Source organism: Micrasema longulum, unplaced genomic scaffold (genome assembly GCF_059751315.1).
Source record: "Micrasema longulum isolate JH-2025_06_02 unplaced genomic scaffold, ASM5975131v1 h1tg000561l, whole genome shotgun sequence".
NCBI lineage: Eukaryota > Metazoa > Arthropoda > Insecta > Trichoptera > Brachycentridae > Micrasema > Micrasema longulum.
This window is the reverse complement of record NW_028277757.1, coordinates 1,078,277-1,097,637: the sequence shown is the minus strand read 5'-3', so window position 1 is coordinate 1,097,637 and position 19,361 is coordinate 1,078,277. Positions and strand designations below refer to the sequence as shown.

Here is a 19,361-nt window from a genome sequence, read left to right as displayed (position 1 = left end):
AGAACACCAATGTCAGTTGCACACTTACATGTAATGTATATTACGATTAGCTGACACTATGTACCTACTTATTACTCATGTATATTGCATATGCATTTATTATTTTATCTTAACTCTTTTTTTATGTTAAAACGGTAGTATAATTGTGTATAAATCAAAATAAATATGTTATGCATACTCATAGTGTGGAATGTTTGCAGGAGATGGCGATTTCGGAGCGGCAGCGCCGGCAAGTCAGCACGAGCTCAGCGCGGCATCGCGAGCTCAGCCACAAGCTCCCCCGTCACGAGTACGCGGAGCTGCCACAGGTAGCCCCCACTCCCACCTTTCAACACCACGTGTCCACCATGTCCGCCCGCCGATACTTCTAGTGGTAAGCCGGGGGTCTGCGTACGCCACACAGCTCAGCTCTGTCTGCCGCCTTCTTGTTTCAGTTTCCCCCACCGATTGGTTGGACTGGCAGTGCAATCTTACGTATTCGGAATACTCTTTGTGCGCTAAAACTAATCTATCACCGCTACAAACTCTTAATTTTAGTTATGTCGTATGGTGTTTTAACGATAGTCTTTCGTTTAAATTCCGTATGCCATGACAGTCTGAATCTTGAATGAATGAAAAGAATGCCTTCTGGTTATATTTCCCATGGTGATGTTTGATTGTGGCTAAGAGAGCTTTGTGCCGGAATCTAAAGATACCGCATACAGTACCGAAGTTAGTAAGATGGCGCTGCCTTTCTCTTCAACTGGTTGCGGTGTACTGTAAGCTAACACAACTCTGCTGCGTCGACACGCTTTAAACTGTCTGTCCACTTTCGCAATCTAATAAAATGATATATTCCAGCCCATTGTTAGACCGTATCTATTCATCATTTTATCATTGGCACTTTCATTCATAAAATTATCATTTAAATTCAATTATAATTTACTTGCACTTTTTCATTAGCTGCATTATTTCGTTTTACACGAATATTCTTTATAACTAGAGTATGTGTGTAAAGTCATTTTAATTTGTGTGAATTAAAATTGGGCGCAGAATTTTTGCTCTTAATAAATTTCATACGCGCTATTTACTATTTATAATATATACATTTAACTATTAACATCTTCTCGGTGTGAACTTAACACAAAATTTGGGACAATGGAATGAAACTACTACTAATTTACTAAAATAAGTAAGCAGAGAACCTTTCTTTAATCTAGAATGATGACAGAGAGCTCAACTATGCGTAGACTCCTCGGCTTAACTGTGTTATTTATATTCGTACATTTTTAAAATCTTGTTTATTTGTATGCATAAAAAATACGTTTTAAAATGAAATAAAATTGAATAAATCAAATATGTATTTACAGTAAAACCCCCTTTTTACACTTTTCAAAGGAGCAATGAAAAAAGTGTAAAACTGAGGAAAACGTTAAAGTCAGGAAATGAAAAATAGTATGTATTATTAAAAAACGCGTGTTTTTATTAACTAATATGCGGTTTCATCAAGAAATGTAAGTAAACTTGTATAATTTTTTTTTTAAAGAATGTTATTAATTAGTTTTTTTTTTCAAAAACATATTTACCTTTACATTTGAGTTTGTCCAAATGTTTATAGACAAAAGACTGGATTTCACCCCCTCGGGGGTCATTAAGATTAACAAATTACAACAGGGATGGAGAATACCTTAAATAAGGGAATATGGAAGTCAAGGCATTTACAGGGCTTATGACCTGTCATTGGCTGGTTTAAGTGGCCACTTTACACACTGTGTAACATTCACCATTCTGCCTATGTTTGAACATCCATATTTTATCAATTTTTCCATCCCTGTCTACATCAACGTATGTCTTCGAGTTGACATGACAATTTAACCAGTCACTGAAAGCATTTTCTGGCGATTCTTTTATTTGTACACTGTCAGGATTGAGACCAGATTTTTTAAAACAATTTATTATCGTGGATTGTCTTGCCTCATGCCATGACTTGGAGACAAAATGCAGGGCGTCTAACACATTTATTTTCATATTGTTTGGATCTAAATTTCTGTCCTACAATTTTACGGCTTTATTCACCAGACTCCTCCCATATATAAATTTGAAGGACCTAATTGTGTCTAGGTCCAACGGTTGGAGTTCACCGGTGGAGTTAGGAGGGAAAAGTGCTAACTTCACGTTTAGCTCGAGTGTAGTGGGTTGAGCAGAGCACTTATCTAAACAGAATTATTTTACGGTTGTTTGCAGACATTTTCCTGTCTAGCGCAATTAACTCCTGCTGAAATATTTTTGAGGTCATCCGTGCAGTTTTATTAAAATTATATTTGGTAGAGAGGCTTCTAACACCTTTAAAGCAGCGGGGCTTCCCCGCTTTTCCGATGACCGATGACTGTAATTTTTCACTGCCATCAGAATTGACCATAAGCAAGGCGCATCTTACTCAATTTTCCACCGTGGCAGTTCTCTTCTTTGAAACACGAGGTTTTATACAAAAAAACAAAGGTTTATTTGTAAAATAATCCCATTTCGTCTACATTAAAAATATTTTTGGTTCATACCCTGCAATCTATTTTGGTAGATGTGTTATTTTCCTATCTTCCACTTGGTCCAAATCGATACTTTGGCCTTCACCACAAACTGATTTGTAGACAATATTGTGACGCCTTTTGAAGCGGTCGATCTACCAGTTAGATTCGGTTAGAAAGGTTGCGTTGTTCACCTGCTTTTATTGTGTTTGGTATAATAATGCTATAACACGGCATTTTGATGTTGACCTACTTAAGTTTTATGACACAAGGAATGTATTTCGAAAACTCTTGAACGTAAAACCGGGGTTTTGAAAAAATTTTAAAACTTTGATTCGGGGTAAATATGTATGAAAAAAAATGGGACTTGAACATTTTGACAGCCCTGTATTGAGTTGGGATACAACATAATGGAAAGTGGAAGCATGCATATTATTAAAGAATAATAAAAATTAAAAATTGCCACATAAACATAAATTTTAATAAACATCTGGACAACACCCTTAATAGTATATAAATCTATTCAATGTCTGGCAGCAGTCTCCTGCAATGGTCTCTTCTAAAAATGCCTCTCCTCCAAAATCCGAACTTGAAGGGGCTCCGGCCAAATAATGCCCAAAACGAAAGAATAAAATAAGCTTATGGTAGTAGTATGGTGGTCCTGTGTCGGTGTTACCCACTACAGCTTCATAAGATCTGGCTCAATTGTAACTGCAGATGAATAATGCAGAATCTCAATCCAAGTGTTCTTGAAATTCTCAGCAAATGGAGAACCAAAGTCAAGGTTTCGTTTGCTGAAGAAAAAATAATTATATGCTCATCGCACTGAGAAAAAACTTTCAGACACCAGTTCTTTATATGAACAGGGGTGTTATTACAAATGTTGCCAATTTTAAGGTCTTAGTTGTGGTCCTGGATTACCATTTGTCCCGAAATGCACATTTGGATCACATTTGTAATAAGCTTTAAAAATATATAAACAACTAACCCTTAACAAATTGGGAACTAAAGAATGAGGTTCCGCAAATATGATGTAAATATATAATTTTAAACCGGGTTGTGGTTCCGTGGTAGTATTGCTGACTCGCGGGTCAAAGGTCCCCGGTTTAAATCCCACTACCACAATTTGATATCCATTTTTCCATCACAAGTTATTTTGGACTTTCAGGAAATGGTCTGAAAATTTTAATATTTGAGTTAGTAATAATAACACCAATTGCTGCTTACGGCGCAAGTGTATGGGGTGATTCAGTTACTAAAAAGAAGAACATTAAAAAGCTCAGCATAATGAATGATAGCCATCCAAATTATTAAAGGACACCAAACTATTTCTACCGAGGTATCACTAATAATCGCTGGTACTAAGCCCTTAAATATTACAATCACCTAAATATCTAAAATCTATAATGTAAATCGATATGGATATGTGGATGACATTCCCGAGGATAGAAATATTCTAAGATGCATAGATTATAAAGGTCTACAACACCTAGCTACTCCTATTAAAATAAATGTACTTGTTGATGCAGATGAAATAAATATCTTTACTGATGGCAGTAAAATAGAAGAATGAGTCAGGGCAGCATATGTTATTTTTTAAAAATAATTGTAAACTGCCAAAAGACAAAGTTGGCAAACTGTTTTTCAAAGTGAACTAGTGGCTAAAGAAGCCTCGAAATGGACACTGAAAAATCCCAAAAATTCTTAAATTATGTTACACGGCGACAGCATGTCCAGTCCACAAGTCTACAGATCTAAGTATTTATTAAATTAAAGAGCTTGTTGAAAAAGATACCCAACAAGTAAAAACGAAATTGCAATGACATTGATTAAATAAAGCACACGATGGCAACATGGAAAATGAGCGAGCGAAAAAAGCTTCCAAAATGAAAACTCTTCCTACCTTTGACCATATTCTCATGTCACACATAAAAAAAAATTGTGAGAAAACACACATAAAAAAAAATTGCGAGAAAAGGTATATAATACTTGGAACAAAAGATATCTATCTAGTGATACGGCAAAATAACAAAATTGTTTTTTAAAAATTTAAAAGATGCCGAGATGTTGGATACTTTTGGGCGGACTTACGAGCTAACATAAATGCTTTCAGGTCATGGTGCTTTCCGAAAATATCTCCATAGATTCAAAAACAGTGACAATGATTGCTGTGTCCTTGCGATGGACAAATCTCTCAGGACGTCCTCCATATATAATACGATTGTCCTATGTTTGATGCCGAGAGGTTATACTGCAAACAAATGTGCTCACAAAGCAATAAATAACCGGAATAAAAAAAAAAACTGCAGGTTAATATTGTCAAGAATTGCGAACAATGATGAGATCGAGAAGATCAAAGTAAAACAACTGACGCAGGTCTTTAAGCCGCAAGAGTTGAAATTAAAGACTCTTTGTTATCCATCATACTCACGGACATTGCTCCAACTGATTACTATTTTTTTTCTAAATTTAGATAACTTTTTACAAGGGAAAATTTTTTGCTTCAGAGTATGAAAAATGACTTCATAGCATTTGTCGATTCCGGCAAATATTACTTTTTACACCAAAGGCATCAATCACTATTATGAAAATAGTAAAACAATATGGATAATATAGGATAATATAGATAATATAAGACAATATAAGACAATATTTCAATTAATTCAATGCAGAATTTTTATACAATTTCTTTTTTTCATTTTGGCAATTTCATAGGTAAGCACATAATATCAAATTGCCATTGTATCAAAATAATGAGGGCCTCTAAAAATTGTATTTATTGGATATAAAAATCCTAACAGACCCTTAGTGAATTGGAAAATCTTTAGATATGTAATCTCGTTATTTATATTTTATTAATAAAATATAATCATCCTTTCAACTATTTTATTATTGCGCATCTGTCACATAATCAAAATATCTAAAATTATCAATTTACTTTGAAACAGCTCGTGTATATAATATGCAATTTATTTCCACTAGAAGTATTGCGCTTTGCGATGTAGGTACATAATATGTTTATTTAAATAATTTTGTTCATCATTATTTAATTTATTAATATTTACTATTTACATAATTTTTTGCATGTTTTCATTAATATAATCTATTATCATTTTTTTGTGTCTTCATATAAGAGTTGTTGAGTTACAAAACCCACTCCGGAGGCTTTTTTTACTTGTGAGAAAATAACAATAAACTATTTTGCTTCAAAATTTGTCCAGAGCGGGTTTTGTAACTCTTTGACATACCTACTTATTTGTTTTACTATATCCCTACAAAATGTTTGAGTCGGAGTGTATTGTGCATCCCATAGTATGAGATCAGATGCTGTTTTTTAAAGTAAATTTTATTAAAATAGTTTCAAGTGAAAACTTATATTGCAATTGCTGATGAATCGCAAGTGCGTAAATTGTCAGCAGGTTCTTACTCTCATTTTTCTGTCCAATAAAAATAAACATTGAACCAGATTATCTTATTGTGTAATTTTTGTTAATCCAAAACATTAAATGAATTGAGGAATAACAAACATTAATATTGGCCATTAATGTAACTGTTGTGCAAGAGTGTTTTTTTCTATAATACTTCACAATATAAAAACAACTGACTCTGGATTAGGAGATCAGAGGTTAGAACCCAACTCTATGACAATTTGTTTCCTTTTTCCCAACGAGTTTGTTTACAGCTGGTAGAAAATGACCCCAAAATTAAAATAATTGTAAAAGTCATAAGATTGCAAATATTTCCTTTTAACTATAGCAATAATCATGCATAATGTCCTTAACTGTTTAATCAATAACTTTTTTGTCTTTTCCAGGGTGAAGAGAAGTGTTCCATCATGTAACAGCTCCAGAAGTCCTGCCTTACAAACAAAGTAGCGCACATTCAATTTGTGCGAAGAGTTCACTTGTCAAATTATTGTAGATCTTGGGTTTGAATTTAGTATAAGATATTCAATCGGAAGTCGCCTGTCCTCCGTAACATGCACAAAGTCAGAAAGGTGCGATCGAGTTAGTCGCCTCAAGTGTTTTCTCAGCATCACCAAAAAATTAACTTTAGTGTTCCTTTGTGCCATTAGGATATTCGCATATAAAATCATTCACATATTAATCCACTCTAGTTACTACAATTTTATATCTACTATTTTAACCCGTGAATTATATTTTGAAATTAATTTATTTAAACTCTAAACGAATGTTGTTAAGAATAGCATGAAACGGCACAAATCCAAGTTCGCAATAGTTGAACTGACTTCCTATAATAGGTTAACTCTCTAGAGACATACAGCACCATTAGAGATAAGGATATCACCAGTATAGGTACAAAGACAGGTATCTGCGCTTCACTCACTGCCAACCAACCTAGAGTAGTTATATGGCATTGGGCATTGACTCGGAGACTTGTATACAACAATTTACTCAGTGAACACAACTAAGTTTCGGTCTTAACAATTTTAAGCCGTAATAATATATTTTATAAGTAATTACACATATTCAAATTTTTATTACGAGTTTGTATACTATCCTAAAATATATATCTAAATGTTTGCACTTAATATTCATTTCGGTAAAATAAATGTTTTAGGTTGACGGGTAAATAAAAATAAAATTTTGGATTGTATTCTGTAGCATAGCTATCTGGCAGTATACCGCCCTGTTTGGTCATGATATACACGTCGTGTCATCGAATCCTTCGATGTGAACTTCACAATTACAAAAAATAGTAACCTGGAATTCATCTGCCCCTGCCCTGCAGAAATAAGATATTATATAAAAGCGCATTTATGGTAAGGAGACTATTTTTTTAGAAGATAAATTATAAATTAAGTTGATATTTTGGAATATTTTTTTTTCAATTTATAGAAACTAATACAATCGTTAGCTCAACTATCAATTTGTTTTTTATACTTAAATAGCTTATTTTGATTTTGATGAGAACGGACATCCTCCATTAAAAAGCGCTGGTGAACACGTTTACTGGTTTATAAAATTTGTTAGTACATATATTGATAGTTAAGCTGGTGATATATTTACGACTTACAAATGAGGGGTGCTTTCCGCTGTTTTGAGATATTTTTTTCCAACAGTTGAAAGACTAGGAAACAACATCAATCTGAAAACGGACCTTCAGTAGATGTTGTTCTTCGAAAGGATACTCCTCGAAAGATGTCTTTCTTTACCCAAGTTTATTTCACTTCTTTTTAAATGTATTTGTCTGTTAGTAAAGTTTGGAAAAAACTGAATCTACTTTTCTTTTTTTCCAATGTGTATTTTTATTGTGTAGTAATAAGCCAGATCTATGGTGAATGGTCAATAAAAATTATGTTTCATTTATTAAGAATATTTTTCGTTTTCTAGTAAGATTTTTTTTAACTAACGTTTATTTTATACATAACTGCATTCATACATGATTTTAATATAATAATAAAATTTAACTGTCCCATATTGTGTCATGTATTTACTCCGTACTGTGAGTTCTTCATTACTGTAACTTTGAGTTATGAAAATCTAAGTTAAATTGTTGATTATAATGACATTAGTCCATTTGTAATAAAAACAGTGAGTACATAAGTAGTTTATCATAAATAGGTAAACTAATTATTACTTGTGTTTTCATATAAAAGCATTAAACACACTCTTGATTTAAGCAAAACATATTTAATTGATGACAATATCATAATGGTGGCACAAATAATGTTTAAAATTCAGATATGCGTAATAACTACATATTTCTATCTTTTAAAATTCAATCCTTAATCATTTATTAAACCTTTCGAATTTTTCATTCCTCAGTAATGGAGAACTCACATTAAAAGTGATTATTGTATTATAAATTAAGCTTACTGTTTTATTTTATTTTTTGAAACAATAAATTAATTTTTACCAATAATTTGTGTGAGCAGTCATAATAATTATTCTAAATTTTTATTATTATATGAAAGCTTATATCTACTTTGCACGTTGCGAAGTAATGTTAATGTAATCATATGTGATGATATCTAAAGAAACTCTTCAATCTTTTTTGAGTCATCTTACATAATTATTTTTATGTATGAAAAATAAATAAATACTTTATTGAATTTGTTTATTTTATTTCCTTAACATTCGTTTTCTTGGATCAAAGGGTATTAGAGGTTTGTATAAAATTATTGAATATAACTTACCAGTTATATAAATGAGTTTATATCCAGAGTAATAATTCATGACCCCCATTTGAATGCAGTTATGTGGAAAGCAGCCAGCCATAGAAAGGTGAAACTGAGATAATAGCACTTTTGTGAAAAGACTGAATAATCAAATCTACACAACTGTTAGAATGTTTTTGACTTTGAAAAATGATAAACCAGAAATACTTAAGTTTTTTTTATATTATACTACAGACAAGAATTTAATTATGTATTTGACCAGTTTTAATGATTTTTAAAGTACCTTAAGACTTTTCTATTGTGGTGGGTGTTTTCTGCAAATTTAGATATGCCGTTTTCTTGATCGAAGGTAAAAATTACACTTTCTTCTATGAAAGCGGCCTGGCTGTTATTAGCAGAACATAGAATCGATCTTACTGCAACCGAAAACGCCAATTTATGGGCGGGAGTAAATTCCCGCTTTTATTTACCCGCCTTTATGGGCGTTCCTAACATATATTTTATAAAAGATTTTTGGACAATAAGTAACGTACATATGTTGGTAGATGGTGTAATAAGGTATATAAAAAAAAATAATTTTAAAAATTTAAACGTAGCAGGTTTCTGAAAAAAATTATTAAAGTGGAAAATTTCAAACCGTGTTTAATAAACTAAAAAAAGGTGAATTCACAAAATATTTTTTTTAATAAACAAAGAATAAAAAAACATGACGTATTGCTGATAGTTATTTAATATGCATCTAATTTAATTACATTTTTAAACAACAAAAAAAATTAGTTTTTAAAAAACGTCAGCAACACGGATGTTTGAATTATTTTTATAAAATTTTCTAATAACAAAAAAAAATAAAAATATTACTGAGTATTAACGCAAACACATTTTTAATTAATTGAAATTCTTGAGCCGCGACGTGCTGCCATCGCACCGGTGGCAATTGTGGAAACCTCTGGAAATAATATTTTAAACAAGACCTATTCTGTTTTTTTCTTGGATGTTATCGTCAAATATTGTGCAAATACCTATATTAGGATTGTTGGAAAACTCTCCGCATAGTGGAACCACCGGTAATATTGTGTTAGATATAAGTGAAGAGTGACAATTACGAACTGCATAAGTTATGGATCTGTAAGTATTTTTCTTTCTCTTATGTTTGTAATTAGCTCTAAGATTATTCCCATGTTCTAGTTTTATAAACATAGGTACACAAAACATTAAAGCTTTTTCAATTATCTTCCAATTTACACGTTTTCAAAATAGATTTAAGTTTTCTTTATTTCTTTTGGGCTTTTAATTCATTTAGTTTTAACTAGAATTACATTATCGTGACGGGGAATTAAAATAGGAAAAACACATGGCGAATCAACTTGTATACCACATATTCTATAAGCTATAAGGCATTAGGAAGACGCGATTTTCTATTACATCTCAAGATTCCATTCGGCGGATGTTTCCGCTTGCTCTCAGTTAGCGGAGAGACGGACAGCCTCCGTCTATTCATACGCGCGAACGCGGAACTAGATTTTTACAGCCTCCGAGATAGTCAAATCCCATCTATAATTTTCTCGACCTCGCCACTCTCTCAAATAACCAACAATCCCATTAAATACATTTTTTCCATATTCAAATTTATCCCTCTGTTATAAGCTTGTATCAGTAATTGCCTTGACTTCCATACTTCCTTTTAAAAAAAATTATCCATCTCTGCTGAAACATAATATAGGAATATTTTTATTGTTTGTATTCAAATTTGTCTTACAAACCGAATTATAGCATAAACACTAGAATCCAAGTACCTACCTAATTTCCTTTTTCTAAGGCAAGACAAATGTCATCTGGCACCACCAATGTATATCTTCTGTCAAATGTCAAACAATAACCATGTCAAACTGTCAAATAGTACAATTATAAAGCGTTGTTTGTCTGGGTTCTGTGAGTTTACAGTTACTGTTTATGTTCAGAGAAATAAGCCGATCTTTTCAAAGATTTCTACGAAAGTGTAAGTATTTCCCTCTCTTATAATGTTGCTTCTCGAACTGTTTTCTAAAGCCACTGAGTGTAGTTTTTACTTATTACAACTACATTTTAATACTTTTTAGGTTAGCTTTGTAAATCACTAATTTATTACTAATGTATCAGTTACTTTTGATGAAAACATTACACTTAAATAAATATGAAAACATTATATTAAACATTACCAAGTTAATTGAGTTAAGCCCAAAGAAAGCTTCGCTTAGTTATTAATTCAATATAATAATTATGAACACGGTTTTAAATTCTGCAACTAAGTTTTTAAACTGAATTTCGTTAACACACCATTGATATTTATGTCAAACAAGAAAACGAGGGGTAATTACTTCAACTAGGTGACTTCAAAATCAACATTTTTGAGTTTCCAACTAAAACACATTTGTAACATTCATGGAGGAGGAAAAGAAAATGTGTTTTGGGGGTAACTCACAAATGCTGATTTAGAAGTAACCTAGAGTAATTATTCTTGCCTATCCAATTTTTAAAATTCGTACGTAATCTTTACCCTGAATTTCTAATGTGTGTACCGTAAGACATCAAATACTTGTTTAAAGTAAATTTTTATTAACAAATTTCAACAGGGATGGAGAATACCTTGAAAAAGGGAATATGAAAGTCTAGGCATTTACAGAGCTTATTATTGGCTGGTTTAAGTAGCCACTTTACACACACCTTAAGGTATTCTCCATCCCTGTTGTAATTTGTTAATCTTAATGACTCCCGGGGGTGTGAAATCCAGTCTTTTGTCTACAAACATTTGGACAAACTCAAATGTTATAGTAAATCTTTATTTGTTTGTTTACCGCATTTCTGCCATTTACATTAACATGTTATCAAAGAGTGCTTATGATTTTTAGCAGGATAATAACTAATATAACCCGATCTATTAAAATTGATATATATATATATATCAGAGGCGGTTCCTTAGTATGTGCTTAAGTGCAGTGCACTGCCAAGTAAAAATATGTAGAAATAAATTAGTAATTTTATTAATAGTAAAAATATGTTATAGGTACAAAGAAACAGGAATTTGTTACAATATTATACTCGTAAACATCATAATATTCAATTCTAGTGCCAAAAGATCTAGCGAGATCGACTCTAGCGGACGATTTTCTTGTCTACGCATGCGCAATCGTCCCAGTGCATGTTCTGTTTTGCACAATCCTTTACCCTGAATTTCTATGAAATATGTCATATCTCCTAAGATAATCATTTGAGCGAGATAGACAACGCTTTATACCGGTGAACTAGCGTTAGAGGGAGAAGATAATAAACATACTCCGGGCATTGCCAACGCATGCGCAGATTTGAAGTTTGAAGTTCGTTTGCAATGTCACTTTGAACATGCGTAATGACATGATATTAGTACGAATTTAGTTGATTTAGTATCCTATAACGTAATTTATAATATAGTGTAATTTTTTTTTTAATATTTTTATTTTGTTAATCTTTGTTTTTAATTTTTTTATAAAATTGCAAGATTCAATATGTCCATGTATTTATAATTTTCTCAAACTGAACTGTTTGGGTAGGTAGGAAGAAATTGCCTTAAGGCAATATACCCGCCCTTATATGTATATATATTGTGTATGTATATAAAGTGTCAAATAAATAAAATAAAATATATATATATGTATATATTTATTTTTTTAATAAATACTTTAATATGCTCTTTTGGTTTACCAAAACATTTCAATTTTGGAGCCATTTCGTTTGAGTCATAAAGAACTGTGTTAGAAAATAGGAAACATGTTGTGATTGAGCGGGGTTCAAACCTCGAACCTTATAATCCATAGTCTGCGACACTACTCACAAGACCGCAACCCATCTCAAACAATTCACACAACAACATTCAGCATTCTGCCTTTATTTAAACCTCCATATTTCCTCAATTCCATATATTGTTTAATCAACAAATATATTTTAATTAATTTAAAATACCATAACGGGAATGGTAACTGAATTTTATAAGTGAATTGAATACTTTTTGCTACAGTTTGTATAATTGAAATAATTTAGTCATAAGAAAGTATAACAATGTCCGACATAAGCCCTCCATGTAATAGCTCACAGTGAAAGGGCAATGAAAACTGTAGAGTTTAATTAAATTTTAATAGGGGTTTTCTGCAATTGATATTTTTTCAAAGTAAACTTGATTTCAAAACCTTTGGTTTTTAAAATGGTTTTCGGGTACTTGGAAGGAGTGCTTTGACTCTTTAATTTATTTATTTGACGGACTTATGAAGTCCATTCTATCAATGGTAAATACAATTTCTTATAATAAATACAGGTACTAATAAAATAAAATACAACTACATAAAATTAAAGCTAGCACAAAAAAAAAAAAAATTACCACCTCAAGACAAGATCCGGTCTATCTTAGTGATTTTTTAAATCTATAAACACTTACACCAAAAAAGTCCAGATCTTGTCTCTAGTTTACAATACGACACAATCGGGACATTGGTGCATGCAAGCCATAGTTTGCGCTGTGTTGATCAAGAGAGAGATTTACAGAGAGTAAAGACACGTGAAGACAACTGAATTTTTCAATTAAGTATAGTGTTTTTGTTTACGGTTTCAGTGATGTATTTACTTTAATACGCCAATCTTCCACGCTAATAAATCAATAAAACATGTAAAATCCTTCCTACTATGTCTTTGGGTAGACATTTAAATTAAGATATAAATAACTCATTTCTTGCCTTTAATTGTGAAAAAACTCTAATCCACAAAATAAGTTTCAGATGATACTACTAACTAAAAAATAGCTGTATTAAATTGGTACATTTAAAAAATAAAATTACCGTATTTTTCGGATCATAAGATGCTTTTTTTTACTCTGAAAATTTAACCGAAAATTGGAGTGCGTCTTATGGTCCGATGTGTCTTATCGTACGCAAAATATAGTACTTTTTCCTGTTTTCTTCCCTTTTAAGTAGGTAGGAACTAATGTGCATAATTATCAAAGGCTTAAAAAGTATGGATATTTATAGCAATTTTGATTTATAATTTAAAATTGAGACTCAAATTAAAGCTTAATTTATCATAAGTCAAACATATTATTATTTTATAAATGAGGAAGTTCAGGCCTAGCGGAAACTGGATATACAAAATGTATTCCAACGTATTGAGTTCGTGGCTCCCACGTGTAAAGGGGGCTAGTCTCGATGAATGGGGTATAGAGCATTATATTGTACCTACAGCGAAGTTTCTTGAAAATATATGAAAAAAAATATTTTAATAAAAATGAACTACTTTGCATGACGTCACTAGTCCTTCCGGATCAACCAATGATTAGAGAGTTGTGCTAAGTTTCCGGTTTACGGTAAGGCAACTGACGAATCAGCAGAACTCACCAAGAAGAAGGGGAAGAGTATTTGAGACTTCACATGCAAAGTAATGTCAAAAATACAAAACCTTAAAAAAATCATAGCGCTGATAATACGATACATGAAATATATACTTTTTAATTGACTTAGTTTAATATTCTATCAATAAATGAAAAAAATCACTGTACTTTACTTTACTGTACTCCACATTGTAATTTTATGAATTATGCATTCAGTTTTTTTTTCATTTCCCCAAAGTTTGTAATATGCAGTGGCATAACGTTTTTGTATCAGATTATATGTATTATTTCGCCCCGTGACTGCTAGATGGCGCTAGTTTAAAGCAATCTTCACAAATTAATTTATTATAGAAATAAAAGAATAGTGATTCTCATCTTAAATCCACATTTTTGAGGCTGGTATCTTTATTATAAAATTAAATATATTTATTTAAAAAACACTATGGATAAATAATTAAAACCTGTATGATAGTAGATAGATGAATTCAATTATTTTTGTTTGAATGACCTGATAAAAAAAGAGCCGCAACCATATATTTATTATTTTACTCACTTTTTAAAATAGCATTACATAAACTCTTGTGTCAACTCAGGCTTCTTCCAAGTCGGTAACACTTTGTAAAATGGTCATTCGAACAAAAATAATTCGATTCAATAATTATTATATAATTTTCAATTCTTTATTCTTACTGGTTTTGTATTTACAGTGAATATACCAGTCCCGAAGGTGTCGCGAAAGCGATGAAACCGGACACTGGTTATTCAAAATTTGTGGATTGAAATATCGCTCTTCTTTTTTTTCTATAATAAATTACAATGCATTTCCTTCAAGAATTTTCTCATAGTTGATTTTTTTTACTAATGAGTATTTAGCGTGCTTGTTATTTAAAATAAATAAATAACGAGCTAAACCCGGCAATGCTTTGCTATTGCTAGATTTAAGTATTTACTCGTATATAGATTAAATGAACACAGTCGAAAGTTTTTTATATAAATTATTGTAATTAGTTCAATGTAAATGTACATTATATAGGGAATTTTGATAAATAGGTATGGGTATATAATACTGTGCGTTCGAAAAAGAAAACTACATGTCTGGTCTTTTATGCCCAACTAAGATAGATAAATAAATCAATCTTTGCTCTAGTTCTCTAATCCAGGGAGAAAATACGCCGAATACGTTTGTATGAAGAAAAGTCAGACCGTGTTTCCTCTTAAAGTTAAACATTATCAAGTATACTTACAAAACTTTACTTCATAATGCTTTTACATAACCATAGAATCAGATATGCAGTTATTAAATAAAACCACCGACATATTAATTAATACACTTAGACGCACCCTGAACCATCTAAAATTATGACACTTATCTCATGTCCAAACAATCAGTCATGCTCAACGAGTATTTAGTCGTTCTTTAACCGCCAACCGAGTTTTGACGTGAGCTTGACATTTAATTCGAAACCAAAATGCCCGATTGTCTCGTAAAAGCGTGTAAAAACCATTCGGATAAACGTAAAAAAGATGGTGTAACTTTTAATTAATAATTTAATATGTAGGTACCTCGGTACTTGTATTCCAAAACTTGAAATAATTCATATTCATATATAGAATTCTTTTTGCAAATGTCAAACTCCTCTCTTCTTACCAACAGGGGCGCATTTTATGTACGAATATAATTTTCAAAAATGTATTAAATGTCAGTTAATATTATTTTAGCGTTACCAAAAATCCAGTAAAAAGAAATCAATGGGTAGAAATGATTAGGAATTTAAGGAAAGAATCTGATTGGGATCCATAAAAAAACGAATGTTTGTAAACATTTAAGTACAAACTTTTTTATATACGAAAAAAATAACATCGTCTCAATTTTTTAGTATATGCATTCTCGTCGATTGCAACCCTGGTAGGTTGATTAATATAGCATTTAGGTACGCGCCTAACTTTTTTTCTACCGATTAAATTGAAGATTTTAAGATTTATGAAAATACCCAGCGTACCCATTTCGAAAAAAACCGTACGTAAATCATTTACCCACATTTACCCAAATATTTCAATTTTGAGGCCGTTTTCTTTTAGTCGTATATAACCGTGTTAGAAAATGGGAAACAAGTTTCGGTAGGGTGGGATTCGAACCTCGGACCTCATGCCACAGAACCCGCGACACTACCAACCGAATTAAAGATTTTTTAAACTGAAAAACGAGCATAACTTTTTTTTATTTTAAATCATTTCAAAACAATGTAACACATAAATTCAACAAAAAACAGAATTTAATGTAAACCTAAACGACAATTCGTAAAAATAAGTTCAATTTTGTATGAAATATTTATGTATTTTTTCGATTCAATTATGTATGATATATCAGTGTCGATGTACTAAATATTAATATTATAAGAAAAAGGTTTTAAGAAATTTGTGTATACTTTTTTATTATTTGTGTAATATCAATGCTTCTTCTACAGGTAAAATCACTAAAATGTTTTTCCAAACGCTGGCTGATGCAGCAAACTTCCGTCATCATCACCAAAGTGCTTTCGAAACGACCCAAATTTTTACCGGACACGGATCTATGAGAAGTTATCTATATTGGTATAAATTAAGGAATGATGACTATTGTCCATGCGGTGATATTTCTTCACAGAGTATCGAACATCTGTTATTTCAGTGCCTATTTTTCAGTTTGCAACGCCATAATCTTGAAGCAGAATGCAGGAAAGATGGAATATCCTTAACGGATATCCACACTGTAGTTAAAAGTAGTTATCACGTGCCATTGTTCTTGAACTTTGCAACAATGGTGATTGGACTCATAAAGGTAATAAACCGAAATCAGTGATCGAACATCCCATTTCCAAGACAAACAAAAACGATTTTTTCCGAGTACCTTAGCCTTGTACATGACACGTAAGGCTACTAAATACAGGGGTCCAATTATATATATAAAAATATAAAAATATATTAATGTAACAGTTTAACTAAGATATATATATGTATTAAATAAATAAATAATTACTAAAAAAACCGTCAATTTTATGAACGTCGGCGTCGTATAAGAGGGTTTTTTCAGTAATAGAGTAATAAAAAAATTACAAAACTTCGAAGCGATGATAATACGGTTAGTTTGATAGTCTATTAACAAATGAAAAAGTCACTGAACTTCCTCATTGTCCGTCAGTCGACTCATACGACGCAACTTAAAATTCCAAGAAAAGTCCATATACTTGTATGGTATTTATAACCCAATTTCGGCTAGCGGCGCATCATTTACTTTGCCTTTTTAACGTCGACAAATTATAATGTTAAAATGCCCATTGTCAATATATTATATGGTGAATATTTGATTCATGTTACCAAAGTGCACTTGTCATGTGATACTTGACCTATTGAACTTCTCTAGTCTACAATCTGTCATCTAATAATTTGTGCGTCATTACTAGTTGGTCGTATTTGTCCAATCACATATGTCATGTCCCGAGTCGCCGGTCCCTGGTATCATGGCCTGTCAATCTCACTCGGACACGTGTCATTCTGTTTCTTACGTATAATTCCTTAAAATTCGATAAATGAAGTTTACTTAATTTACTCCATTCAGCCACAACTAGACTTCTGGGTTTTTTAATAAACCTATATAAAATCTGGTATGTATTCATCCGCTCTAGCACCATAACTCATGACACATTCTATGGCGTTTTATTCACCTCACCCACCTTTCACCAGAAACATAATTGGGATAGAGGTTTATACAGTATATGCATTGCTCGTCTTTGTTTGCGTCGCCATCATCAGTTTCAGGTGGCTCCTTCAATCTTGCTGGATGATGATGACAACAAAATTCGTTTATTTACCCCATAAATGTCTTCTCAGAGCCCCCGCTGATAGTCACGGTGACTTTTTGTCACAGTGTCAAGTGCTATGAAGATATATGAGAGTGCGCTCACTGTGGCGACATGACAATACGGTGACAAAAAGTTCCAGCGTGACGCGACTGTCACCCGGCCCCGGCCTGTATATTGCTATGGGAGTGCGCTCACTAGGAACTTTTTGTCACTTTGCCGGCAGACGCCTACCGAACGGACGTTTGTTGTGAATTTTTCAGTTATATTTTAGATTAACATATTATTACAACAGTGATGAAGAAAATTTTAGACAAGATAATACAGAAGTCTAGGCATTTACAGGGCTTATGACCTGTCATTGGCTGGTTTACTGTGTAGCATTCACTATTTTGCATATGTTTGAAAGAATTGAATAAATGTGAATGTTTAAACATAGGCAAAACTAAATCCAACAAATACAAGTTGGACATGTTAAAAGTCGGAATAATCGGCGCGCGTGTATGAGAAGATGTATGAATGTAGAGGAAGCGAGATCTGTATGTAAAGATAGAGTGATGTGGAGTTCTATCCTCTCTACCTACCCTTACGGGGAAACGGCGTGATGGTTTCGTAATCGGTTTTTTTATGAAAAACATTTAAGTTTGTAAGTGAAAATTCTTGATGGAAGTTCATTGTAATTTATTATATAAATAAAACACGAGTGATACTTTAATCCACAAATTTGGAATATCCATTGACCGGTTTCATCGCTTTCGCGACATCTTCGAGACTGGTCTTTAATAAAATCATATACATGAATCTGTATGATTTTTGAATAATTTAATAAAAAAAGACCAGATATTTGTTATCTAAACACACTACATCTTCCGTGCGTCTTGAACGTAGACTTCGATTATATATATATTAGTTAAAAATTACCGCTTTCCGTATGATTTCTGAATAATTAAAAAAAAAACGACCAGATATTTGTTATCTAAACACACTACCGCATATCTTCCGTGCGTCTTAAACGTAGACTTCGATTATATCTATATTAGCTAAAAGTTACCGCTTTCCGTTTATTTACCACGTTAAGTAAACCAAACAAACCTGCAGTGTCCGGTGTCCGGTGTCCATTGAATGATAATATTAATATATATAATATATATATAAAGAACAGAGATAGAGATTATTTAGAAGGCAGTATGGTTGTGTAAATGCCTAGACGTCAATCTTGATGACTCCTAAGGGGGTGGAATCCAGTCCTTGTCTACAAACATTTGGACACACTTAAAATATGTTTAATCAAAATGTTTTTAAAACAGTGAACGCTTTTATCCTCCTCCATCTTCATTGTTATCTTTACAGATAATATAATATATCGTTTATTACGAATTGATTAACATGAAAATATAATTGAACGTAGTTATACAGAAAGCAGCCAGCCATAGAAAAGTGAAACTCAGATAATAGCGCTTTTGTGAAAAGGGTGAATAATTTAATATACAGAACAGTTG

The 19,361-nt window shown here is 32.0% G+C and overlaps 2 protein-coding genes across 3 annotated transcripts in view; both read left to right on the top strand.

The window, feature by feature from the left end:
* LOC148280617 (lamin-C-like) overlaps window positions 1-7,835 on the top strand; it is a 43,580-nt gene extending 35,745 nt beyond the window's left edge. The window contains exons 9-10 of one of the 2 annotated variants that reach the window (XM_088228132.1): window positions 201-308; window positions 6,316-7,835. In XM_088228132.1, the coding sequence (XP_088084258.1) occupies window positions 201-308; window positions 6,316-6,342 (135 nt within the window). In that variant the 3' untranslated portion in view covers window positions 6,343-7,835. Of the gene's footprint in view, window positions 1-200; window positions 374-6,315 lie in introns of both variants that reach the window. The other variant, XM_088228131.1, reaches the window with a different exon arrangement.
* Window positions 7,836-10,486: 2,651 nt separating this feature from the next.
* Window positions 10,487-19,361, top strand: part of MESR6 (misexpression suppressor of ras 6) — a 50,459-nt gene continuing 41,584 nt past the window's right edge. Inside the window, exon 1 of the mRNA XM_088228093.1 lies at window positions 10,487-10,639. The gene's annotated coding sequence lies outside the window, so the exon portion shown is untranslated. The remainder of the gene's footprint in view (window positions 10,640-19,361) is intronic.